At 36.1% G+C, this 27923-nt stretch overlaps 2 protein-coding genes across 4 annotated transcripts; both read right to left on the reverse strand.

The window, feature by feature from the left end:
* Positions 1-257: 257 nt before the first annotated feature.
* Positions 258-27903, reverse strand: LOC144636320 (uncharacterized). 3 transcript variants are annotated; one of them, XM_078495498.1, is made up of 9 exons: positions 27769-27903; positions 23879-24138; positions 22819-22933; positions 22074-22196; positions 21250-21372; positions 7736-7858; positions 6951-6984; positions 5001-5085; positions 258-828 (listed from the first exon to the last, which is right to left on the reverse strand). In XM_078495498.1, exons 1-9 carry the CDS (start codon positions 27842-27844, stop codon positions 304-306), a joined length of 1464 nt encoding a protein of 487 aa, XP_078351624.1. In that variant the 5' UTR covers positions 27845-27903; the 3' UTR covers positions 258-303. The 3 variants fall into 3 exon arrangements, with proteins under 3 accessions (XP_078351624.1, XP_078351625.1, XP_078351627.1); XM_078495499.1 differs by lacking the exons at positions 21250-21372; positions 22074-22196; positions 22819-22933; positions 23879-24138; positions 27769-27903 and adding exons at positions 8344-8458; positions 9275-9534; positions 11360-11501; XM_078495501.1 differs by lacking the exons at positions 258-828; positions 21250-21372; positions 22074-22196; ... (1 more) ...; positions 23879-24138; positions 27769-27903 and adding exons at positions 3331-3855; positions 8344-8458; positions 9275-9534; positions 11360-11501.
* On the reverse strand, positions 13169-15422 carry LOC144636526 (putative skeletal organic matrix protein 5). The gene is made up of 2 exons (XM_078495755.1): positions 14740-15422; positions 13169-13969 (listed from the first exon to the last, which is right to left on the reverse strand). The coding sequence occupies exons 1-2, from the start codon at positions 14758-14760 to the stop codon at positions 13448-13450; spliced, it is 543 nt and encodes a 180-aa protein (XP_078351881.1). The 5' UTR covers positions 14761-15422; the 3' UTR covers positions 13169-13447.
* Positions 27904-27923: the final 20 nt, after the last annotated feature.

A 27923-nucleotide genomic window follows, 5' to 3' on the forward strand; every position in this document is an offset into this window, starting at 1 on the left:
GAAAAATGAGATTGAATTTGGACAGACATTTAGAATAAAAAATAGCGATAAGAGTTTTGCACAACGTTTTGATGTCGCCATGCTATTCATAAGAAAGAAGAATTCAAGCCTTAAAACGCAATCGGATTCCATCCGCGCGAAACCATTTGCGGTTTAGGCAAATGTTAATGTTTATATTATACTGTTCGAATTTTTTATTTTGTCACTTCACTTGAAACTGATGTCATAGCGACATCTAAACCTTGTGCAATACTCTTATCGCTATTTTTTTATTCTTAGGTAGATAAGAAATGGCCAAAATATTTACTGTACAAAAACGTATCCCATGGTTTTAATGTGTTTGTCTCCATTATCTGGTGACCACATTGCCTCGTTTCCACACGTGTTGGAGTCATCATGAAATCCTCCTGTACCAAACCCGATTCTGGAGTCACAAGTGCCACAGTCATTGTGTTCGTTACCAAGGATACCAATTCTTGCTTTGGAGGATCCCGGATAATTACAAGCAGCATTAAAGCCTTCTCTGTTACAGTTAAGCTGTAAGGAGGCTTCGGGGCCAATCAGGGTCTTCCAAGTATCACGACTTAGTGAGGTGTCTCGGTGTTGCCCGTCAGCGATCAGTGAATATAAAGAGTTGGCTGTCTTGCCTATGACGACAAAATTCGCGTTTTCCTCGCCGTGGATGTTCATGCCGAGACAGATTTTTGTGAAAGGTGTGTTCCAGTAGGTCTCCAACTTCGTCTCTCGTGTGTCAAATACAGTCTCTCCTCCTACTGGATTAAATGTTGCCATGTTGCTCCAAAGGTTCGAATCATAGTGGAAGGTACTCTAAAGGCAAAATTTCGACAGAAAACCTACTTTAGCTTTGCAACTAAGTCAGCCATTTTGAATGTCTATTGGTCACACGTTTATGATAAAGTGATTTTCGAGACGCTGATTGAAACTCATATTCCGATTCTTAAGGCAGCCTACATGTATAACCCCATAGGACGTCATGCAATCCACCATCTTATTTTTCCTAAAGACGTTAGAAAGTAGCATAATTCAACAGAAAATTACTTCAAACTGTAAAAGTGGTGATAAAATGAATCAATTTTCTCTAAAGTTGCTAGAAAGCATAATAATTACAACGAATAACTATGCCTGGCAAAAAAAAAACATTGGAGAAACGCATTCGCGTGTACCTGAGACTTCTTTTCATTTTTTAAGGCCTCAAAGGGAGGGAAGTGGCATCAACTTCAACTCCATCCAAGTAAAACATCCCACTCTGATCTGATCAGCTAATCTCAACGCCAACTTACTCTCATTTTCATTTTTTATTTGCTTTGTTTCTATTTGCTGGTTATTTGATACTAAGTTGGCAACGGATTGTCGCCAAACTTTCAAGGCGGAATTGGCAACGTAATGTCCCGGGGGCGGACTTCTATATGAAAGGAGCGGGGATGCTCGTCGGAAATTTTGAAAAGAGCCCCTAAAAGAGACCAATTTGGGTGTGGAAATTATCATGTTCTTTATACTTTAAGTCTAGCTTTCATTTAGCCTGTCTAATTCGGTGTCATGCAATTCTAACACACCGTTAAACCCGCTCTTTTAAGCGCCTTCTAAATAGGCCCCATCTTCTCCCATTTTACGCTAAAAAGGTATAATTTATCCACCACATTTAATTAACATTGTTTCTTTAAGTGAAAAGGTGTTCCACTATATTTTTGTAATAATTATGTGCCTTAATCCCCTAAATGATATACAATTTAGAATAATCCACTGTCTCTGATAAGTCTACGCAAGCCTCTTTGTTTACTAAAAGATTTCCGAGTCCGTTTAGTTACATGAAAATAACTATTTACCTAAAGACAGTTTGCCACATTTATGAACTTCTTCTGTGCTCAGGTTCACAAGTCGTGTTATCTAAAGGAATTGGTTTTCTATCTTCAGCATTTCGCCAACATTATTATCATACAAATCCCTTAAGGGATACCTTGTTGTGAAGCGAAGAAAACGCACGTGCTCGCACAGTTATGTACTTTTGAGTTACAAAAACCACTTAAAATAATACGCACACGAATCTAGTTACAATACAACGTACAAAAATGAATTGCAATATTGCTCTTAGAGCAGTTTTCAATTGAGTGCCGTAAAACCAAAACCAAAGTAATATTACTCTGGCCAATCACAAAGAACACAGACAATCCAGTTAACCAATCAAAACTCGTAGCAAATACATGTAGCTGGCACGAAGCGCGGGAAAACGTGCGCGTGCGAGTCATGATTGGTTTTGGTTTTAGTTCTGATTGGCTGAGAAAGTGGCGCGAGATTTTTGAGCCAATCACCAAGCGTAGCAATGCAAAACCAAAGCAAACGCAATTAACTTTCGACACTAAAGTGAAAGCGCTCTATCTTGCACAACATAACTTATTATAGTACAAAAAGTGAGACACAACAACAACAGCACCTACCACATGGTCTTTATAGGTTCAGATTTAGGTTTGCCTTTGCAATAAGAAAAGGTGACTATTTAAAATTAATTTAAAAGAAGGATCCTGATATAATTCAATCAAAGATGAAATAAGAGGAAGCAGAGGCTCCTACTTCGTGTAATAGTAGTTAGGATTATTGCTCAGAGAGCAAGTTATTTACTTTCTCGTTTTGATCAACAAACCAGAATTGTAAATAATGTGTTCAAAAAGTGCTTAATAGTTTTGAGGAACAGAGAGACGTTTCGGGAAAACCCTTTCATCAGTCTTCATCAGTCAGAAAGGGGTTTTCCCGAAACGCCTCTCTGTTTCTCAAGAACTATTAAGCACTTTTTGAAAACATTATTTACACGAATTGAAAGCCAAAGCGTTACACAGCAACACTTTATTTAACTTTTCAACCAAAGTTTAGTTTGTATCGTAGTTTATCGTAGTTTAAGTTTACATCAAAGCACAACATACCACACGTTACATAAGCTATTGTTATTTTGTGTCAGCCAGGGTTTATTGACTACTTAAGGGAAATGTTCTTTTGTTAAATGGGTAGAACATTTTACGTCAATGTATGTACAAAGCTTAGTAAATATCGCTATAAAAAAAAAAAAAAAAAAAAAATTTTTTTTTTTTTTTAAAAAACCACTTTTTTTTTTTTTTTTTTTTTATTTTTGGGTAAGACAAAAAAGCATTGTGCAAATTTTTTACTCTTAGTCTGAAAAGCTATTTTCAATTATGCTGAGGTATTATAAGAAATGGCGAAAATAGTGATAGCTGAGAAACGTGCTGCAGAATTAAACTGATAGCAAAGCAATCGTCAAAAATTTAATTAATAACTAAATTCCGACGAGCCCATCAGCCTCTCTTACTGTACAAAAACGTATCCAAAGGCTTTAATGTGTTTGTCTCCATTATCTGGGTGCCACTTAGCCTCGTTTCCACACGTGTTGGAGTCATCAGGATATCCTCCTGTACCAAACCCGATTCTGGAATCACACCAGCTGCCGCAGTCATTGTGATCGTTGCCAAGGAAACCGATTCTTGCTTGGGAGGATCCTAGACTACAAGCAGCATTAAAACCTTCCATGTTACAGTTGAGCTGTAAGGAGGCTTCAGAACCAATCAGCGTCTTCCACGTGTTACGACCTAGTGAGGTGGGGCGGAAATGCCCGTCAGCAATCAGTGAATATAAAGAGTTCGCTACTTTGTCTATATAGACAAAATTCGTGTTGTCCTCGCCGTGGATGTTCATACCGAGACAGAGTTTGGTGAAAGGTGTGTTCCAGTAGGTCTCCAACTTCGTCTCTTGTGTGTCAAATACAGTCTCTCCTCCTTCTGGGTTAAATGTTGCCATGTTGCTCCAAAGATGTGAATTATAGCTGAAGGTTCCCTAAGAAGGCGAAATTCCGACAAAAAAACTAAGCTAGTCATTTTGTATGTCCCGTAGTCCCTTGTTAATGATCAAATTTATCTCGAAACTCATAGTACGACTCTTAAGGCATCTTACATGTGTAACCCCATACGACATCATGCAAATCATCATCTTATTTTTCCTAAAGACGTCAGAAAATAGAATAAGCCAACAGAAAAAGTTTCCAAACTATATAAGTGGTAATGAAGTAAATCAACGTAAATAAATAATAAAATAAAATAATAAATATTTATATAGCGCCTATCCAGGCTTGCCATAGGCGCTTAACAATAATGTTAAAAAAATTAAGATTACTAAAATCACAATGTAATTAAAATCGAAAAAAAAAATAACGCTAAAATGAACTGTATAAATCTTAAAAATTAAAAATGTGCATTAAAAGTAAAAAAAAAGTAAAAATCGCTAAGAATAATAAGTTTCTTTAAAAAGATAAGTTTTGAGTTTAGATTTCCTCTAACGTCTCTAAAAGCATAATCATTAGAACGAATAACTTTGCCTGGAAATACAAATTTTGGAGAAATGCACCAGGGTGCATCTGAAACCTCTTTTCAGGGAGAGTTTTGGCTTTAACTCCAACTCAATCTAATTAAAATATCCCTCTCTGATCACATGATCAGATCAGCTAATCTCAACGTGCAACTTGCTCTCGTTTTCATTTACTATTCGCTTTGTTTTTATTTGTTAGTTATTTGATACTAAGAGGGTGACGAATTGTCACCAAAATGCACGCTTTCAGGCGGAATTGGAAACATAATGATAAACAAGCAGGCTCTTCTTGTTGACTTTGAGTACTACGAAGCAACCATGTTGTGTTCTCGCTTGGAAGACCGGAGCTTGCTTCTTCGCCGCTCGCGCAAAACTCCAAACAAGGATCTGTTCCCCCTCGTGTAGGGAGAAATGTGGTTGCAACTAATAGTAGTAAGTTAGCGTGTTTACCTTGCTTTCTTTAATATGAATTTATTTCATCAATACGTGATCTGGAATTTTTCCGTCAATTGCCAAGAAGATATAAACTGGATTTCATAAATATCCGAAAAGAGCCTGGCTTTTGTAATTCGAAGAGAATTTACTGTATATGTAAATAGTAAAATATCTGTAACTACCTTTGTACCGTCAATCTTCATGACAAGCGTCCACGGACCTACTCCGCATTCTCCAAGACCACAGTAAGGGTTTGTTTCGTTGCTTCTGAGGAGTGAAGATAATTTCAAAAATCAAGTAGATGATTCTTGATGCTTCATGTTTTATAAAGGAACTGTGACACGGATTTTAGCCAATTTTAGTCATATGATAATGGATAATGAAGGTATACGGCTGGCAAAATAGGAGAAGGTTTTAGGCGGAATGCAATCCATAGCTCCATATGGGTGTTTGGAAAAAAATAAAGTAGCTTATTTTTCACATGGCTCGTTTTCCTTTGTTCTTCCAGGCTGGTTATATTGAATAAACCCCGCTAATTAGCAACTGTCTAAAAATTGATTGTAACAGGGGAGAGCGGGGCTGATATTCTAATATTCCACCATGGGAATATTAGAGTTGATAACCCCCGAGGGGAATATTACGATAATATTCCCCTCGTAGCAAATCCACAAGCCTCGCATTACAAACAAAACCACAACTTTACTTTAATAACGTTACATTCATTTTACCTTGACTGTTGTTACATTATATTTTAAATACTACTGAGCAATTGCTCAATTGAAAACATGAGAAATGCGTTCCGGAACTCGTGCCTCGACGTTTGCTTTTTTCAGAATTCCGAAGCAGTTTATTCTGTTCGGTTGCTAACACACTCCAAACATTCAAACGCCTAAAGGTTACCTTTTTTTGTCTTCTTCGGGATCTTCACTATTCCTGGCCAGCAGCTCTTTTAATTTGTCATCGTCAACGATGATCTCTCTAGCCTCTTCGACGTTTTCTTCCCATTTGTTTCCACCTGGTTAAAGCTAAACAACCCTTTTGTCGCCTCCTCAATGCTAATTAAACTAATCGTTTTCGTAGACCTCTTCCCGATTCTTAGAGGATAGCAGGCTCCAAGTTATTGTCTGGATTTGTCGAAAAATTAGAACTTTTCTTCGCAGACTCACTCACTTCTACCAACTTTGCAGTTAATTGGTGAAAAAAGGTGGTTACAAAGTTGTCGGTACTATTAGGCAATTAGAAAATCCCAATGCGTACTTTCGGAATCTTTAATCTTTTGTAAAGCAAGTTTGGCACGCATATTGATTGTTTTGATCGCATATCAAAAACGAAAAAATAACCTGTTTATTATAAAATTTAACAAAGTGAAAACCCCAGTGCGTCTTTTCGGAACCTTTCTCCTGTTGTTAAGTGTGTGTCGAGAAAAAAAACATTTGTTTTTCTTCAGCGTATTCCTATTGTTTTAAGCCACTGTTGATACCTCGCCCATGTGAAAAATAAGCCGGTTATTTCCAGGCACCTCGGGAATATGTGATTTATTCCCTCGTTGCCTACAAATAACCCTTACATAGTGAGTATTTGGTAAACGTAATAAAATGACAGAATATACCAAAATAAATCGTGACACAGTCCCTCTTAACCCGTTCTGTAATTGATCTACGACAGTTTATTCTAAAAAAAAATATTACAGTACAAATGCACGAATCACCAACGAATTGATTGACTTCAGTTGTCCCTGCGACACATATGTATAGCTACCAGAAACTTCACATACAGTAACAGTTGCTAAATCCAAAATATTGTAAAATGTTCGTACCCCACCCCCCCCCCCCCCACCCCGTTTTTCTCTTTCCATATCCTCAAACTGACAGAAAACAAAAATAACATTGCACGAAGTTCGCAACACTTTTGAATCTCACTTAATGGGTCATCTCTTTTACTCTTTTCAGTCACAGTATGTTTTTATTGCCTTCTTCAGTTTTTGTTTTTATCACTATCCTGCATTTTATCTAAAAAGTTAAACAGTGGGCCTACTGTCCCTTTCTATCTTGAGCCCCGGATTTTTATACTACACCCTGTTAGCCTAGATCTCATTCGTACTTCCAGTTATACATGCAGTTCTTTATACTTACACGTTCGTCTTGTAAAGTTCCTTACACAGCACAACTTGTTGAACAAAGAAAGGAGAAAACAACTTAGAATAAAATTAACCAATAATTTACTATTAGACTATATAAAGAATAGAAAAAAGGAAGTTTATCGTAGTATTGCGTAAATTATTTTTGGTTGGGTATTGTTTGCTTTCTTTTAAATCGTTTGTCTTACGCCAACGCACCATCTACAACACCAGACCATGAAAATGCCAAGAAAAGAAGTTTTTACAGTTGTACTTTGTATTATAAACTCTTTAAAACTGACTGAACATAACGTGAGGTGAATTTCGCTCACAAGTTTTATCATTGATTGTACGTTAGATGCGAATCATTACTTTGTTGGTGAGTGAGAAAATAAACCTTCGAGCGGCACGTAAAAGAAGCTTTCGGAAGTTTAGAATCGAGGCCGCCGTTTCTATATTTCTAATGTTATTTACATTATTGTTAAAACTTCTCAACATTCATTTTCAAGGAGCCATTTTACCTAGGGGTTGGTTTAACTCCTCATATTTTCTTTAGTGGATGTTGATCTCAGATGGAACTGAGAACCAAATTAATGTTTTTACTACTATCGAATTTTATAACTTTTGTTCGCTGCTTTTACTTTTCCTAATCCTATTTCTGAAACTTTCACCTCTCATCTCACTTTTCTTTTGTATCTTCTTTTATTATTTCCCGAAAATTTATTCTATTTCCCTGATTATTGCGTTACATTTCGTTCCTTAGCGAGTTTGTGTAATTGTTTAATTATTAAATTATTTCACCTTCACAATTCCGCCCATCTCCAGAATATCCAGGTTTACAAGAACAGCTATATGATCCCTTGGTATTAATGCACAAAGCATCAGCACTGCAGTCATGTGTTAATGCAGTACACTCGTCGATATCTGAATACAAAGGGCGAATTTTTTTTCTAACGACGTTAAACAAACCTCAATATGAACCAAAAAAATCTCATGTATAACACATATTTAATTTCTAACCGAACTGCCGCCTAGACCATATCTTTTTAGTCTCTTAAGTGGGCTGAGCGAGCTGCAGGTTTTTTTGAAACACAAGAACCATTGGTTCAGTTCAGTTTTTGAGGTCGAAATTTTGAAATCAGATTCACTCGGTGATGCTAGAACATTCAGTAGCTGTTCATCCACCCCTTGCTGAAAATTTGATGCGTTTACTGTATATAATATACTTGATTTTGACTTTTTTTTTTTTCAGTTTTCTCTAGTAAAGCTACTAATTTTAACATTTCATTAGTATTTTGACCAATTTGTAACCGTAGATTAAGTTCTCTTTGGCGGTTGGTTGCTCAATTTTGATACTGTAAGATAATTCAAGGGTTCGGGTTGTACAATAACATGCACCAAAGCCTTACCATGCTGACATTCATGACCCTGAAATCCAGGTATACACAAACAGCGATATCCTTTATCTGTAAAACCAGTTTGACAGGTTGAATTGTTCTTGCAAGGGTTACTAACACAGGCGCTCTAAAAAAGAAAAAGAAAGCGAGAGAAAAAAAAAACGTTGTCAGTATTCAGTAACTTAATGAAAGAGCAGTTTTCAAATGAGAGTCGGAAAACAAAAACCAAAGCAACTTCTCTATCAAAGGACACAGAAAAACCAGTGAACTAATCAAAACTTAAAGTAAATACATGTTGCCTGCGTGACGCGCGGGAAAACGTGCAAGAACAAATTACGATTGGTTTTGGTATTACTTCTGAATGGACAAAAGGTTTTCGCGAGATTTTTGAACCGATGTCTAAGCGTATAAAAGCAAAACCAAAGCAAACGCGAATTACTTTCGACACTGAAGTGAAATTCGTTGAGCACATATAATATTACTTGTTATTGTCATGCCGGCAAACTAAATATCCTTAAAACAATTTTTTTCTGTTTGATTATTTGTAAGCTAAAGTCTGCGTCAGGTCAAGGGGCCCATAAAGTCGGACCTTATCCCAGTTTCTGTAACATTAAGTAACTAGAAGTATTTCTACTGCCCCTGGATGGGATGCTGGTTCATCACAGGGCAGTGGTCACGGCCTGTTTCCTTTGCCCCTGCGAAGAGTATAGTCATATTCTTATTTAAACAGCACATATTAGTGGCCAATTGGTTCTCGGAACAAAGGTGTTCCACTTTATCGCAAATACTTTAAAACTGATAATTTCTCTTTCATTTGTTTTCTTGCAACAAATTTAGAATAGCGTAAAAAAACTAACGGTAAAAAGAAGCGACGGATTTCAAATTCTCTTCAGAACTTATACCCTTCCTTTACTTTAAATATAATTTTCCTTGTAATTTCTACCTTCGTTCCACGATAAACATATTTTGGATTTTCCTCCAGGTTGTTTTCGTGTCCTTCATGAGTAGAGTTATTTAATTCGCATAGGTGTCCCTCAGCTTCACTCCTCCTCATAAAATTATAACTGGCGCAGTTATGTTCCATGTAACATAGCGCATCACAGAATTCCGCATTCGTGACGTCGTGAGTCCGTATCGTGTGGTTTATGAGACGTTTTCCCTGAAATGCTTGTGCGGCTCTAAACTCCAAATGACGGCAATGCTCTGTGGACGACAGTGTATTGGCGTGAGTTGCATACTTGATTACGTAACCATGGTAAATTGCAATTCCTGACTTGGTTTACAGGCAAGGCCGTATAATTATTAAACCAATTAAATGGCTTATATTCCAGACGGCGCGTAGCAAAATCTTTAGCGGAGAAAAAGGGCAAACTAATCATCATGACTGCTGCGAAACAACCGCCAAAGAAATAATCCGCATGCATTATTTCTGACGTTTTTTTTATTTAAATCAGTGGCAATAAGACGTGTACAGGGCTGGTCCTTAACAAACAAAAACGATAAAAGAAAAAGAAAATCGACGATTTAAGCTTTTTCAATATAAAGAACTAAAAAAAAAAACGGTGTTGATAGAGTTACTTTGAAACTGCAATAATGTAGAAAATGTCAACTGAGTTTAAATACTGTAAGTTAAATTGTTCCAATTCATTAGCCTGGGTACTAAGCAAATTCAAAACCAGACTAATGCAGTTAAAAGTTATTATGGTTTCTTCTTTAATCTCCCGCTAATATTTAATTAAACTTGGTGGGCATCGTTTAAGACCTTGAGCCAATTTGTACCGCCTGAATAAAATGCATTGTCAATTTTGTAAATATTCTTTCACTTTGATGTTTGTAATTCATTTTCACTGCACATTTTAAACTAAAGAGGTATACTAGCAACATAGAAGAAAAGAGAAATGTAGCTTTATTAGGGGAAGGGAACATTACACAATACCTGCTAGTATTTACGAAATGGATTAATAAAATAAATAAAATGGATTAATAAAATGGGATATTTCGCAATTAAAACTCACTGCCACTGAAAATAGTAATTTACTAGTATAAACTTAAATGTGTCCAGTAACGACCATTAATCCACCTTTCTCTAAGAAATAGTTATTTTGCTTTGTGTTTTAAATCTTTTTAAGTGGCAAAATTGACTTTCCGCATGTGTATGATGATAGTCTGGCTGTTTAATGCAATTCAATCAGTTTACACTTTTAAGTTTACACTTTAATCAAAGTTGTGCTGTTCATTAGGGCAAATCCTGCTAGAACTTTTGAGTTTGTCTTCAAAAACCAAGAGTATTAAGAGATTGCTTACAAACGATGAAAGTGCACGCTCATTTATTCAAAACATGAGATTTGAACGGTCTTCACTATGACGCTATGTTTCGATTTCCTTTGAGCCTGGTCCTGTCAAATAAATAATATACATCGGCAATATCTCACTGCTGCTCGAAGCTTTCAGTGAAAACAAACAGCAATAATCTTATTTACACAAAACACACCGGCTTAAAAAAAAAAAAAACTCTTTAACAAGATGCGAAGATGCCGCTGTATCTTTACTTTTAATTTGATTTATGATTTAGCCAAAGCTTTTTTCAGTCGGTGTTATGAACTTTTGTTCTTGTTTAAAGTATTGTTAAGGTTGCGATGTGCTGTCTCCAGCTGGAGAACGTTGTTCCTTGAACTTTGGTAAAAAAGATTGACTGCATTCAGGTATAGAAATTAGGCCCATTCATTAGCAAAGTCGGTTTCATACAGGCCTGCAATACTACTCTCTGATTCTTTTGGTAGATATATATGAATGTTTTAAAATTGCCTCGCAACCTTTTTATGAAACCTCGCTTGGCTTTATGCAAGATCTTGTATAAAAATAATTTATTTTGTTGCTATGAATCTCCTAGTTAGGGTTTTCAAAATCAGTACAAAAATGAACTCTGTCGAGAGTTTGATAATGATCTAAAAGAGTAAAATTTAACTAACATGTGTTCTAAAAATAAGTTAGGAGACAAAAGAAAATCAAAGACAAGGATGAAACTTACCTGCATAACTAGCTGGTATTATAATATGTAAAACGAAGAACTCGACACAGAAGATCAAAATGGAATACATGCTGGCCAATATTAAGCATGTATTGCGAGAAGTTACGGATAGCAAAGTTACATTTCAATGGAAAGGTCAATGTCAAACATTTCCTCTGCTAGGCTAAATTGAAAACATTTTATTAAAGGTCAACTTAAGAAATGACAAATGGATTTTCGCTTGATTTAGCCCACAATTCACTGGACAGTATTTGTTTACTTATTGTCAAACCACAGTACGACTGCAATTGTTTTGAAAAGGTAAACATTTTTATTTATTAATGTGCCGCTACAGCGTAAAATGTTAACTTGCACCCTTTCGGGACACATATGAGCAAAAATATAAGAAAAAATTGTTGATAAGAATTTACTTAATTATACGTAATCAAAATTACTTCGAGAAAAAATCTAACTCAAGTTAAATTTGCAGCGGCTGCTTCGTGACGTCAAGTCATTTTCCCCCACTACAAAGCAGCGCACCTGCCGTTGCAAAACAATCTTCTGCTCATCCCATAGGACTGGAACATAAGCGATAGAAAATAAATTTTGACATCTACCCTGAAGGATCTTGGAGACATTTCTCGAGACATTTTTTGTTTTTCATTATTTCGCCAACATTATTATCATACAAATCCTTTAAGGGATGCCTTGTTGTGAAACGAAGAAGACGCACGTGCTCGCACAGTTATGTACTTTCTTTTTTGTATTGTATATATTTGTTGAGTTACAAAAACCACTTAAAATAATACGCACAAGAATCTAGTTACAATACTACGTCTCTCTCCTCCGCAAAGGCCTCTTTCGTGGGGTAAAGCAAAAAAACACGGGGGGAGGAAGGCGAAAACACGAAAAATGAAAAATAGGGGAAGCGCGGGGGACGACAGTGTGCCCCGCGCGCTTTCGTTTCGATTCTCTCCAGGCTCCGCGCGCATACTTTTCACCTCTCCCCAATCCTCTCCCTACTATTCCTCAGCCCGAAACACGAAAGAGACCTCTGCGGAGGAGAGAGATACTACGTACAAAAATAAATTGCAATATTGCACTTATCTTGCACAACATAACTAATTATAGTACAAAAAAAATGAGACACAACAACAACAGCACCTACGACATGCATGGTCTTTATAGGTTCAGATTTAGGTTTGCCTTTGCAATAAGAAAAGGTGACTATTCAAAATTAATTTAAAAGAAGGATCCTGATATAATTCAATCAAAGGTAAAATAAGAGGAAGCAGAGGCTCCCACTTCGTGTAATGGTAGTTAGGATTATTGCTCAGAGAGCAAGTTATTTACTTTCTCGTTTTGATCAACAAACCAGAATTGTAAATAATGTGTTCAAAAAGTGCTTAATAGTTTTGAGGAACAGAGAGACGTTTCGGGAAAACCCTTTTTATCAGTCTTCATCAGTCAGAAAGGGGTTTTCCCGAAACGTCTCTCAGTTTCTCAAGAACTATTAAGCACTTTTTGAAAACATGATTTACACAAATTGAAAGCCAAAGCGTTACACAGCAACACTTTATTTAACTTTTCAACAAAAGTTTTAGTTTGTATCGTCGTTTATCGTAGTTTAAGTTAATATCAATGCAAAACATACCACACGTTACATAAGCTATTGTTATTATTGTGCCAACCAGAGGTCTATTGACTACTTAAGGGAAGTGTTCTTTTGTTAAATGGGTAGAAAATTTCACGTCAATGTATGTACAAAGCTAAGTAAATATCGCTATATTTGGGCTTTTAAAGCTTCCAAAACAAAAATAGAAAAAAAAAAAACAGAAAGGAAATTCAAGTTATTGGAAACACACCAGTCTGTTTATTCATTTTCATTGCATAATGTCTTAGAGGGTCTGGATGAGGCCAAAATGATTGGCAACATTTTTTACTGTCAGCTCTGAAATGGCGAATCTTTTTTACTGATAGCTGAGATTTGAGATCTGAAAAAAATAGTGATAGCTGAGAAACGTGCTGCAGAATTAAACTGATAGCAAAGCAATCGTCAAACATTTAATTAATAACTAAGATTCCGACGAACCCATCCAGAGCCTCGTCTTACTGTACAAAAACGTATCCCATGGCTTTGATGTGTTTGTCTCCATTATCTGGTTGCCACTTAGCCGTGTTTCCACACGTGTTGGAGTCATCAGGAGATCCTCCTGTACCAAACCCGATTCTGGAATCACACCAGATGTCGCAGTTATTGTCATCGTTGCCAACAAAACCGATTCTTGCTTTCGAACTGCTGGTACACGCAGCATTAAAACCTTCCATGTTACAGTTGCGCTGTAAAGAGGCTTCAGAACCAATCAGCGTCTTCCACGTGTTACGACCCAGTGAGGTGGGACGGTAATGCCCGTCAGCAATCAGTGAATACAAAGAGTTTGCTACTTTGTCTATAACGACAAAATTCGTGTTGTCCTCGCCGTGGATGTTCATGCCGAGACAGATTTTGGAGAAAGGTGTGTTCCAGTAGGTCTCCAACTTCGTCTCTTGTGTGTCAAATACAGTTTCTCCTCCTTCTGGGTTAAATGTTGCCATGTTGCTCCAAAACTGTGAATCATAGTGGAAAGTACTCTGAAAGGCAAAATTTCGACAAAAAAAAACTAAGCTATGGTCACCTTGGATTAAGTTGTCACAAGATAATGATCAAATTAATCTCATGAGATACATGTAAACTTGTATTCCCAGAAAACCTTAAAGGTATAACTTCATATGACGTCATAAAATCCACCTTCTTTGACTTACCTTTTTCTAATAACGTTAAAAAGTAGAATCCAAAGTTGCTAAAAAGCTTAAATTGAATGCCATCGAGGGATAAATGAAGAGCTAATCATAATGAACATTTTCATTTCTTTTTAAAGGTCTTACAGGGAGGGTGAGTCGCATGAACTCCTGCTCAATCAATAAGGAAGATCCTTGTATCCATTTTAATCTGCACTAGCTTTGCTCTCGATTTCATTTCCTTTTTGCTTTGTTTCTGCAGGTATTTAGCCTGGTCGTAGTCTAAATTGTAAGTCAAACTGATCAAATAAGTGACGCGGGAATAAGCGCGTTGCTTTGTTTAAGAAAACTTAAAGACGGCTTTGAAACGACTTAATTAAATTAATACGTTGTTTTGAAATGTCCCTTTCATTCATAAAAAGGTGTTATTTGAACCTACAAAGATACCCGAGAAAGCTTCGGCCATCACAATTTGAAGGGAATAAACAAATATATTTGTTGAGATAAGCTGTTTACTGCCACAGAAACCGGGATAGTCTCCGGCATAAAGGGTCATTAGGCTCAAACGCAGGCATTACTATTATTGTGATACTTGATCATAAATTATTATAATAACTAAATACCTTTGTACCGTCAATCTTCATGACAAGCGTCCACGGACCTACTCCGCATGCTCCAAGACTACAGTAAGGGTTCGTTTCGTTGCTTCTGAGGAGTAAACATGGTCCCAAAAATCAACGTAATCATGTTCAAGTGGAATGCTTCATGTTCATGTTTATACAATTTTGTACAATATTTTGTCTAAGGCAGTTATGTTTGTTACCAAAAATATAAGAGTACACGAGCGAATTACCGATTGTCGTCTTTTGTGCCTATGGCAGCCATGTAGGTAACTAAAGCTTCAAGTTCAGTAACAGTTGTTTCAAATCGAAAGATTGTAAAATGTTGTGACCCGTTACCTTTCTTCTCCACCATGCAGTATCTTTTAACTGATGGTAAGCGAACAAAAAAAAAATATCGGTACCAGAAAGAAAATAAGGTTAGGTGCTGGATTTAGCTTTATGGATAAAGTCACTGTAGAGAAACAATCTTTGTAGGTAGTTCGCAACAGTTGGAATCTATTGGAATATTACTTAGCGGTGATCTGTTTCTTTGCGGTCACCGGTTGGGAATGTATAACGCTGATAGTGCCTCCTTCAATTGCAGCGGTTTCTTCTTTTAGTTCTGAAGAAATAAGCAATGGAGTATCTACCTTTCTACACCCACGCCCGGGCTTTCTACTAGATCCTACTAGGGTAGATGTCTTTTCTACTTACACTTCGTAAAGTTCCTTGCACGGCACCACTGGTTAATTAGAGAGAGGAGAAAAAGATTCAGGATATAATTTACTAATAAAATATGTATTGGACTCAATATTTTAAACTGAAGTTGCACATATTTTTTTAAACTTCTCCACATTTGTTTATAAGGAGCTATCGTTGCTAATGGTTAAACTCCTCAGATTTTCCTCTATAGAAGAAAGTCCCAGACGGATCTGGAGTAATTAATTTCAATTGTTGTAAAGTAACCAAGAAATTTCCTTCTGATTGTTAGCCCTAGAAAGTAAATCGAGGACCACCGGTTAGGATTCGAAGCCATGACCTCTGGATTATAAAATCTTTGCTCTACCGATGGGAGCAGGTGGTGGGTAATTATAAACAGTTATTGGATGAGGTTTATGTGATATTCGGAATAATCAGACCTTGATTATTCCGAATATCACATAAACCGAATCTAATAATTGTTATATTATACATTGTTTTTCTGGAAAAGGAAGTAATGACAAACGATTTCAACCTATTTCTAATTCCGGCTAGTCGTCCTACTAAATCGTGGAATAGTTCCTTCCCAATTTTTGTTAGTCATTTTGTGTTTTCCGAGACTTTTTCTCGTTTGAAGGAGTGAATCGACGAACTATGAATTTCCTTCGCCGCCAGATGCCTGACACATTGCTCTTGGAAATCATGCATTGCGCGCGCAACCCACAGATTAGTAAATAATCTGCTAGCAGATTATTCACTAATCTGTAGGTTGCTCGGTGACGCGCGGATTCCCAGAATTAGCTGTAGGCTCTTAGCCAATAAGAAGATAGCTAGTGACTACAATGTATAGTAAACATATGTTATTTGCCGGCCGGGAGGTCCGTATTGGGAAAAACTGTACCCGAGGTCTTGAGGACGGCCCGAGGCCGCAGGGCGAGGGCCGTGCTCAAGACCGAGGGTACAGTTTTTCCCAATACGGACCGACCTAGGCCGATAAATAACGTTTTTATTTTTTTCCTACTTAAGTTTGTTTGGCTTTACGAAACCGTGAAAAAATCTGTCACAAAATCTTTGTTTGTATACGCGCGGATTTGATTTCAATGTCGAGTCCGACTTGATCGACAAGCAAGAGTCAAGCATTAAGTAAGACAAACATTAATTCCGAATAAAATAGCTTTGCTTAAATTGAACCGTACTCAAGAAATGTTCAGCTTAATGTACACTGCAGAAAATCAAGAAAAGTAAATGAAGTCATACTAAAATATAGCACAAATATGCCACAAAACCTAACACTTTTAAATCGATTTCGGCTTCCCGAACAATTCCCTATAAGCTTAAATGTTTTGAAAAGTCTTGATAGAAGCTTTGCAACTTTGCTAAGCCTATTTTTCTGATATGATTCAAAAATACTCTTTGACCGAAAAGCAGTTTAACAAGCTATTAAGGTCGCGGGGGATACCTACATCATGAATAAATTCATGAAGGGAAATTTTGCTTGACCCGCATCTTTTAAAACACTTATTTCTCAGCTGTTATGAATGCGATTAAGCTCAAATTTTACAGAGACATAAAGAAATAATGAAAGAGTGTGAATGTCCTCTTTTATTCGGTAGATTGCATTTAACGGCGATGTTATAGCCTCGTTAGTGCCAAATTGAGAAAAACATGATTTTGTGGCAGAGTTTGCGGAACGAGTAGGAGACAGCACACTGTGATCTTGTCAAAAACTAATCACTCAATACCTCTAGAGTGTCATAACAGAAGCGGATTTTTTAATTCAAAGTTTGCCGGCAAGTTATGGCGGTTTAAGTGCGCAAATCTGAATTTAATGTCTTCTACCTCTTTCTAAAAGCGCTCTTTTAAAATTCCGCTTCTGTTATGACACACTACAGTATTCATAGTTTACCTATCTGCAGTGGCAAGTCATGAAGTTCTGTATCCGTGTTGTATTCTCTGCCACAAAATTGTCGGAAAAGTCCAAACTTTGAGATTTCCGAAAGTGTCCCGACCTTACTACGATCGTTTTGCCAAGGAAAGATGTAATTATGGTAATTATATTCCACGCTTTTATGGTGAGAACAATGCGTTTTTAAAAAGGACACGATTGTTTATGCCGAATATTTTTGTGATTACTCTGAGTTGCAGAAATATTCAAATTGAAATGAAAATAAGCTCAAAGACTTCCTACAATCTATATGAACGTATATCGCTAAGTGTTGTTTTAAATTGGCTAAAATATCTAAGAAACAGGGATTTTTTTACAAATCACGCGCACGCGCCCATATTTTTGTCCAGTCATAAATATCTCGTAAAGTTGTCGATGTCAGTCGTTGCACTTCGTGCATACGCTTTAAATAAATGCATAATGATGAGCCTAAGGTGTCCCCCGCGACCTTAATACACTTGTATTTAACAAATTAATAATCTCTGCGTTGATTCTTATTTTGATAAACAGAATGAAATGCGTAGCGTCTACGTACGGGCAATATTGTGATAATTAATTTGTCCGTTTTAAATCAAAGAATCTCATTTCCTTGAATGATAGTAAATAGTCTTCTGTTTAAGCAAAAAGTGACAGATAAACAATGCAGTTTAGCACATAGATAGAGTCTAAAAGACCAAATGAATTTTACCGCAATGGCGTAAAATCATTGCGAGATGAACAAACAACGGCAAATTGCGAACGGTAAACTACAACTCGATTTTGTTGAGAAATAAATAAATACCTCGCCTTTTAAAGAACTTTGAGGCCTTTAATTCCACTGATTTTTTGTCCTTTAGCATTAACAATGGATGGTGAGGCTATTTTTGTCTTTGCAGAGCAAAACTTCCATGTGTTCGTTAGACTCAAATGTGCAAAATGATTTCGCGCCGTGAGCGGTCCGTATGCGGGGTCCGGATGAGAAAAACAGGACCGCTGGAAAGCGCGCAATTAGCCAATCAGATTAAAGGATTCAGGATTCCAGACCGTTGAGATGCTTGAGAAAAAAAAAAACAGTTATTGGATGAAATTTTGGTGATATCCGAAATAATCAAGGTCAGAATCAGTGTAATCAGCCGAAACCGAAGGCTGAGGCTGATAACACTTACCGAGACCTTGATTATTCTGGACATCATAAAAACTGAATCTAATGATATTTCCATATTTCCTTGTTAGCACTAGTAAAATTACTAATTTTAAAAGCACGAAACAACTTTTTAAAGACATGTTTCGGCATGACTTATGCCATCTTCAGTTTATTGAGAATTTAAAATCTAGGGCTATATATATACCCAAGCTACAAATACAAAAATAGAAATGTATACAAAGTAAAATTACAATAACAAAAGATAATGGTAAAGCCGTTACAAAGTGGCAGGTACTGTCTGGTACTGTCTAGAACAGTAATTACTCACAGTGTGAGCTTTAGACCGTTACTAATAGAACAAAAGATTAAAATAAAAAGGTGTTGACATGCTGCACTTGAGTGTTCAAATCTGGTTTTAAACTATTAATGTAAAAGGCCTCTTTTAATTTAAGAAAATAAACGGTTTGAGCAGAATCCAAAATTTTAAAGCAATCAGATGTTTTTGTTTTTGCAGCGACTTAAACATCAAGTTAGTTTTTTCCTCTTTTAAAATAAAGAATTTCTTCAGTTTTGAAGATCCCATTCCTGATGCTATTAGATCCTCTGTTGTTTATCAATTTACTTGTGCGGGATGTAACTCCCGTTATATTGGCGAGACTTCCCGTCATTTTTCAACAAGGATCAAAGAGCATACTTTAACTGACAAAAATTCACATGTTTTTAAACATCTTAACAGTTCATCTAATTGCAAAAATTTATACACATCTGATTGCTTTAAAATTTTGGATTCTGCTCAAACCGTTTATTTTCTTAAATTAAAAGAGGCCTTTTACATTAATAGTTTAAAACCAGATTTGAACACTCAAGTGCAGCATGTCAACACCTTTTTATTTTAATCTTTTGTTCTATTAGTAACGGTCTAAAGCTCACACTGTGATTAATTACTGTTCTAGACAGTACCAGACAGTACCTGCCACTTTGTAACGGCTTTACCATTATCTTTTGTTATTGTAATTTTACTTTGTATACGTTTCTATTTTTGTATTTGTAGCTTGGGTATATATATAGCCCTAGATTTTAAATTCTCAATAAACTGAAGATGGCATAAGTCATGCCGAAACATGTCTTTAAAAAGTTGTTTCGTGTTTTTAAAATTAGTAATGAATCTAATGATTGTTTTATAATACACCGTTTAAAAAAAAATAACGAAAAACGAATTCAACACTTGTGCTAATCCCTTTTATGCCGTCCGGCTACTGGATGTTTTTCTCTAGGTGTTCGTAGAAGAGTTCCTTAGCAACAATCTTGTGATCCATTTTTTTTTCTTTATTTATTTTCTAGGTGTAAGCTTTTAGCCAGTGAGAAGACTAAAATTGTATAATAAAAGAGGAAATTCGTGGCAAGGTTGATACTTTTAGAACTAACGCACAGAAGGGAATTCCTGATATTCTTTACGTCGCTTAAAAATCACCTTATAGTTAATTTTCTACTTTCAAGCTTTTCATATCAGTGCTACGTAGCGCAAAATTGCATTCACAATTGAACCCTAAATATTAGCTAGGTGAATGTTTCATTTGATTAATTCATATAATTCCATCTAAGGCCATTTTCATTCTTTTTGTTTTGTTGCTATAAATTTTTATTTTTTCTTTCATTTTTATCTTCATTTCATTTTCTTTTTATTTACAATTATTCTATTTCCTTTAATTTACTAAGCAATCCAATTTTCTATCTAATCAATGTTCAATGTTCAATGTTCAATGTTTTTCTTCTTACTAATCAATCAATCAATCAATCAATAAAATTTATTTACCCTCGGAGCTGACGGGGGCTGGCTAGGCCCCTAGCAAAACATATGCTAATATGCCGAGAAAATAAATTACAAATGTAAAAATATATACAGAACGAAAAATTCATTAATAAATAAGTATTAAATTAAATTAAAATTAAAAAGGGACTATCTAGCTGCGCACAGCATTACGAAAGGCCTGTAGTGTAGCAAAGTGTTTTTTTTCACCTGCAAAGTGTTTTTTTTCACCTGCACAATCCCGTCCATCTCCCGAATATCCAGGTTTACAAGAGCAGTTGTACGAACCCTTGGTATTATTGCACACAGCGTCAGCACTACAATCCTGGGTTAATGCATTACACTCGTCGATATCTGAATACAAACGGCAAAAGATTATGTAACGACGTTTAACCAGGTTAAATATTGTAACGATCGTCTTCGTCTACAATTACTTTTATTACTTCAACACTTTGAATAACAACTGTACTCTGAGTACATCTTATTCACACATACTCCCCACAACAGGAAAGCGTAAGTCCTATTTATGCCTAGCACACGACTTCACTACGCGTACTCTTCGCAATACAACTGTCTTTACAAGCTCGTGCACATAAACCGCTCGTGCACAAGACTTCGTTTCGTTACAATATAAACCAAGAACAACCTCGTGTAAAACACAGCTTAGATTAGATAGAGCGATAGAGAAACTATATTTACCCTCTGTTTTACATGTGGCTTGTTACTAGGCCTCTAGCATTACTCCATTATTTCGCAACATGAATTATAACATGAAAACAGTAAACAGAAAGATGATTAAGATTTTCACTGTTAAATTTTTAAAGAAAATATGTAAACGGCCGCCTAGGCCCCTTTTTTAACCACACAACGTTTCCCCATCATGTTTATCCCTGTTTGGAACCGTTTTTTCCCTCAGTTTAGAGTAAGTAATAGCGTATGGAATATAGAATGCTTCACCTTCACAAATCCTTCCATCTCCATTATAACCAGGCTTACAATAGCATATATATGATCCATTGTTATTATTACACACAGCATCAGCACTGCAGTCGTGTGTTTCTGAAGCACACTCGTCAAAATCTGGAAGATATAAATTTATCTCTTCATACAGGTTTAAAAATTATCTTTACTGGCGATGTTAGTGTAATTAAGGGAATTAGGTCACGGACAGCGCTTCCTGGCATAAAAGTTTTTCGTAGGTAATTCACTCAAATCGTTCTCAGTCGTATAAATAGTTAAGTACGTTTTATTTTGTACCGTAGGTCCAAATCAGCCTTTTAGCTGTCTATTTAGCTGTCTATTACGAACCTAGTTATCAACTAAAGCGTGATGATGATGATGATGATAATGATAAGTTGATGACATGATGATGGTGGTGATACTGTTCATTTTCTCTTTGTTTTTTTTTTTGTAATTTCCTACTCATAACTATATTATTTCGATTTCGAGCATTTCTTTAATTTGAAAGCAATTTTGTTTGTCAGTAAAATGACTAAAATATAACTTCTTTAAGCTTAAACAAGAGCGCAAACATCTACACATATCATTTTTTGTAGTTATATTGTCCGCGCTAAAATTACTGCAGAAAAAGCACTATCATCTACAGTAAAACCACACAGACTAAGGACGTTTCCTTTTTGGTTGCTATACACTGTAGTTTAATGCATGTCTCCTCCCATCCCCCACCCTAAAAACAAAAAACAAAAAAAAAAAAACATGAGCCCCTCGACAAACCGAAAACAATACAATACTCTCACAGATGTAACTGTAAGTAGATTCACCGTCGCACGTCCGTCCATCTCCGGAATAGCCAGATTTGCAATAGCAGTTATATGATCCCTTGGTATTATCGCACAAAGCATCGGCACTACAGTCATGGGTAAAGGTATTGCACTCGTTGATATCTAAAAAAAAGGAGAAAGTTGAATACGCATGACAACGTAAAACTAAACAACGAAACATTTAACAAAAACGATGACTTTATATAATGTTTAACTTCACATGAGCAGAATATTACTTGCAGTAAAATTACTGTCATATGTTTAAGCGCAAGAGCAGACCATTATTTGTAGGCAGCTATTTGCAGATCAAGTGATAGGTTCTTGGCCAGTGAAAAGGAAGGAAAAAATAATCGAATGATAATATTAACCCTCGGACTTAACCACATTTACACTTTTTGACATCAATATTTTTACAGTGTTCTCTAGAAAAACTGCAGAATAAGTAGTGATTTTTACATTCCATCATTGTATTTTGGTTTGCTTTGGCAACAATACATCTTATTCTCTTAGGCTTGTTGCCCCATTTCAGTCCACGTGATTATACTCTGAGAGAAAGTTTGCTTTCAAATCTTCAGATAGTCGCGTGTATATGAGTGCATAATTTTAGATCAATTCATTATATATTAATAATTACTAATATTCGTGATTTACTAATAATTCACGTAAATAATAAATTATTGCTAATTTGGGTCAGGGTTTGGGTTGTAAAAAAATAATGTACCGAAGCTGAATCATTTGCTCTTACCATTTTGACATTCATGACCCTCGAATCCAGCTGTACACAAACAGCGATATCCTTTGTCTGTAAAACCAGTTTGACAGGTTGAATTGTTCGCGCAAGGGTTACTAACACAAGCGCTCTGCAAAAAAAAAAAGAAAATGATAAAATTGCGAACGTTGTCAATGTTCAGTAATTTAAAACAAACTTCGTGGGATTGAATTTTTGTAGATCAAAAAAAAGTAAGTTAAAGTCTGCGTTAAGCCAAGTGGTCCATTAGGCCGTAGCTTATCCCAGTTTCTGTAGTAGTAAGTGAATAGGAGTATTTCTACTTCTCCCTTGATATGATGCTGGTCCATCGCTGGGTTACCCCACAGCATTAATGCGCCGGTACCCATTTACACCCCTGGGTGGAGGGAGGCACTATGGAAGTAAACTGTCTTGCCCAACAACACGGCCCCGGTCCGCTCGATCCGGATACCAACGCGCTAATCATTGGGCCACTGCCTCTCCCAAATGAAAGGATGCTTGTACTACCACCTTATTTGTCGATACTATACACCATTTTAATAAGTCGAAGGGTGAATTTCGAATTTTTATTTTCCCGCTAATGACGTCATTAATAAAGGATTCAAAATGACACCTCGACCTATTACAATGGTAGATACTTTATTTTAATACGTCAAGGCACAAATGAATATTTCGTTAACGACGACATTCGCGGAAAAATAAATATTCAAACTGGCGTCTCGACTTATTAAAAGGGTGTATACGACCGGTTTGTGGTCGCGGCCTATTTCTTTTGTCCTACGAAGAGCTCAATCATATTCTTATTTAAACCTCTTTAATAAGGCCAACCAGTTAATACCATCACATTTTGGTTGCCAGTTGGTTGTCGGAACGACAGTGTTCCACTGTATTGCACATACTTTAAACTGAATTTTTCTTAAGGAAATCACTTTATCTTCTTAACAAACTTATAATAGTGTAAAAAATCATAACGGAGTAAAGGGGCAAAGGATTTGGAAGTCTGTTCAGAACTGATCACATCTCTTAATTAGAAAAAGAGTTTGCCTTTAATTCTTACCTTCGTTCCACGATAAACATAATTTGGATTTTCCTCCAGGTCGTTTTCGTATCCTTCATGAGTAGAATTATTTAATTCACATTTGTTTCCCTGACTGTCACTTCTCAACATTACATTAAAACTGGCGCAGTTATGCTCCATGTAACACAGCGCATCACAGAAGTCCGCCATCATAACGTCAAGAACCCGTATCACGTGGTTTATGAGACGTTTGCCCTCAAATGCGTGTTCGGCTTTCAACTCCAGTTGACGGCATTGGTCTATGAAAGAGTTATTATTGACATGGGTGTATTTTGCAGGCTTCAACGTAATTAAGATAATTATTAATATATATTTAATGAATAAAAACTTATTTCCAATGTTTTCACATTTTACTTAAATGGGCGGTCTCTATCTTCTAAGGTTTTGTGTAAACTATGATAGAATTACCTGTGTGCACTCAGTGATGAACAACAATAGAAAGGAATAAAACCGTTCCCCAAGAGGGGAATAAATGTAAACAATTGCTTTTTAAGTGCTTTTCTTCCAAGTTACACCGTCAAACTTAAAAACGTCGGCCCGACTTTCCATGTTTTAGGCCACTACTGACCTATCCGTCCGAAGCCACACCACTTTTTAACAATTTTTATGACTAGTACGGTACGTTTCAGCAAGGCCAACCAACTCTAAGGGGATTTCCAATTAAAACCAACACCTTAACTGCTTTTTCAAGTACCACAAAATCGTGATGACAATTAAGCCACGTCATCTCGCTCCTGAGATGGTGCAGAGAAAATCTGAGCACCAACATAAGCGTATAATTTTCTCCACTAGCTTACATTGTTTGATATTTGGTCGTCTGCTTGTAAAAAAAATAAAACCTGAATTTATTGCAAACAAGCCAACCGTAACTGATTAGCTAGAGTGTGTGTATGCTTGTCCTGACGTCATTTACACTCTGGGAAAGAAACAGCGTTATTTAGTGAGAAGCACTTTGCGAGAAACTCAGCTATTTTTTTTTTTAATAACAATCAGACCTACGAGCCCGGGTATTTTTATGAGAATAGTAAACGAGGTGCTTCTGAAGCTACTCCCCCCTCCAACTTAAAAATCATCGATTTCATGTTCACACCAAATGTTGTTGACAGTAATTCTTATTACAATAAATGCTTTGTTTTTATAGTTACGTAATATGACTTCATATGTGACCTTAATTGTTTGATGTTGTTGGCTAACATAGTATTTTAGCTATAGAGTGAATGAACAAGCAGAGGGCTTGTTGTGTACAAGGAAAACAATCAAAATGAAAGCAACGGCTTTAGGTTTTTACATGTGAAGAAAGCAATCGGTTTTATGGAGAAGCTTTGCAGCTGCGACGTTGTTAGAAATATCAACTGAACTTAAATACTGTATCTTTATTAGGGCCAATTCATTATAGCCTAAGCCTGAATTCAAACCAAGCAAACAATAACTGAAAGTAACAATGGTTCCTTTTTGAACCTCCCGCTACATGTCAATCAAACTTAGTTGGGCATGAGATGATTGAGTTTGCGCCGGCTAAATATTTATCTAATCTGTCACTATGTTGTTTTTATGGAGTTAAATTTGGTACCGCATGTCGTGCATTGCCGAAGGTAAACGAAACTTTCAGGGGTTAATAAAGTTGGATATTTTGTAAGAAAAAATAATAATCCGCTGCAAATAAAAACTCAAGAAAACGATTAACCAGTTTCAGCTTAAGGAGGCTCGATGTAGTTTTTTTTAGCCGATGTAGTTTTGAAAATTAAAATTATCTAGGAAGCCAATTTTCGATTTTTGCAAAATACACCATAATGATCAAATATGACCAAATTTTAATTTTTTACCCGTCACTTCAAGAATGAATAATTTGTTATAATTTCTTACAATCGGCAGTCGATATATTTTAACAAATTAAAGCAAAAAGACTTTCGCTTTTAGTTAATGGTCTTTGATGGTGTAAGTATTTATATTTCAGTGAGAGTAACTGTGCTCAAATAATACGAAACAATTTTAAAGTGCCTATTTGATATTAAAACGGTGTTTTTCTGAAAATTTCATTCTTGATTTATTTGTAAACGCTCTTACAGATTTTTCTAAAATTTCTTCAACAGAGAAAATCAAGCTTGTTTAAAAAACAAAAGAAAACGTTAATCGTTGCTATGGTAACCGTTGTGACTAAGTGACGGGTAAAAAAATAAAATTTGGTCATATTTTATCATTGTGGCAAAAATCGAACATTGGCTACCTAGGTAATTTTTTTTCAAAACAACCATCCTTCGGCTAAAAAAAAAAAACTACATCGAGCCTCCTTAAATGTTTGCAGTAACGACCCTTTGTGGCAATAGATTTTTGGCTGTGAGAGTTTTCTCTTTCTTATTAGCTATCCATAGGGGGAATCACACTTGCAGCGAACGAGTTTGTCAGACTCCTGGGGGCCGTGATCTGTTGCATTGATGTAACAGCAAAACAGTCTCCGTAACGACATAGAATAAGCAGTTACTTGGCTCTCGATGGCTTCAACAGTAGGAGTTTAATCCAATAACGTAAACAAAAAAATATTTTACAGTAGTGCAGTTCTATTTAACCTAAGCTAGCTCTGAAACATTAGCTACTTCAAAAACTCACAGGTGTATTATACAAGTTTGTGCAGGTAAGTAAACGAAACAGCAGGTATTAGTTATGGTTAATGAACTTGATATATATTAACCCGTGATTCAAAGTCAAACAATAATTTTCACGTTCACTTTGATTTTCTATGTTTTTAAAAGCGAAAGCGAATAAATAAAATGCATCCAGATATTTCATTTTCATTCCTTACGCCTTATCCCACCATCCTCCGAGAAATAGTTAATTTGCGTTGTTTATGTGGCGAAATTGGCTTCCTATAGTGGACAACAATAGTGGCTGTTTCGCTCTGTTTATCGTATCTTTGGCTAAATCAGAGCCAAACAGTATTAACATGATAAAAGGCGATCGTAAAAGATGCTCAACTTTTCAAGGAAGAACTCGCTAACGGGCTCGCTAAAGCTCACAGCGGAGTCGTGAAATTGTTTTTCAAAATCATTAGGTCAACACATCAATCAAGACCACCTTCACCTGTTAGCAAGAATAATATCGTAGAGGCAGCCACTGGAACGAAACTTGGTATAGGAACGGTCTTTCCACGCTAATTTCTGTTTCGTTTAGTCCCTTGATCTGTCAGAAAATCTTGCAAATGTGAACCATAAATGTGCCAAGATCCCATACTACAGGGGTGACAGCTGCTCTTGGTGAACATCGCATTAAAAGCAAACATCACGATTTTTTTGCACAAACACAATGGCTTTAAAACTTATAAGTTCCTTTCTGTAGCCTTCAGGTTCTAAAATCATTTTCCTTAATTCTTTGATGTACAAGCGTCATTAAGATGAAACGGTGTAGATGGCTGTATTCTTGGAATTTAAATTGGACCATTCATTAGCCAAAGCCTTTTCCAGCCGGTTTTATGAAAGAATACTTTAGCAAAAACAACTTCGCCATTTGATTTTCGGTAAGAAATACAGCGCTACGGAATTAAGTTTTCTCTGGTTAACAAAAGAACGCATAGATATGGTGAATGTGAATGTTTCTAAATGCCTCAATGCCACTTCAGGCAACTTTGCTTGATTCTGTTTAAGTTTCATACAAAAATAATTTGTTTTATTACAATGATTTTTCTGGGTTGTGAGTTGCAAAAAAAAAACAACAACAACAACAACAACAACAACACAAAGATATGATTTACTCTGGCAAGGGTCTGATAATGATCTAAAAAAAGTAAAATGCAAACTAAATTTGGTTCTTTAAAACTAAGCCATTATGAAGGAAAGCAAAATATCACAGACAGAACTATATTAAGAGAAGAAACTCACCTTCAAAACAACTAGCCTTTGGTATCAGAAAACATAAAAGGTAGAACTGAACACCGCGGATCAAAATGGAATACATGCTCGCCAATATAGAACTTTTACCACAAGGAGTTTTATAACAATGTTACGTTTGAATGAAAAGCCAAGTTAAACGTTTG

The sequence above is a fragment of the Oculina patagonica genome, chromosome 13 (assembly GCF_052425735.1).
Source record: "Oculina patagonica isolate OP01 chromosome 13, crgOcupat, whole genome shotgun sequence".
Taxonomy (NCBI): Eukaryota; Metazoa; Cnidaria; class Anthozoa; order Scleractinia; family Oculinidae; genus Oculina; species Oculina patagonica.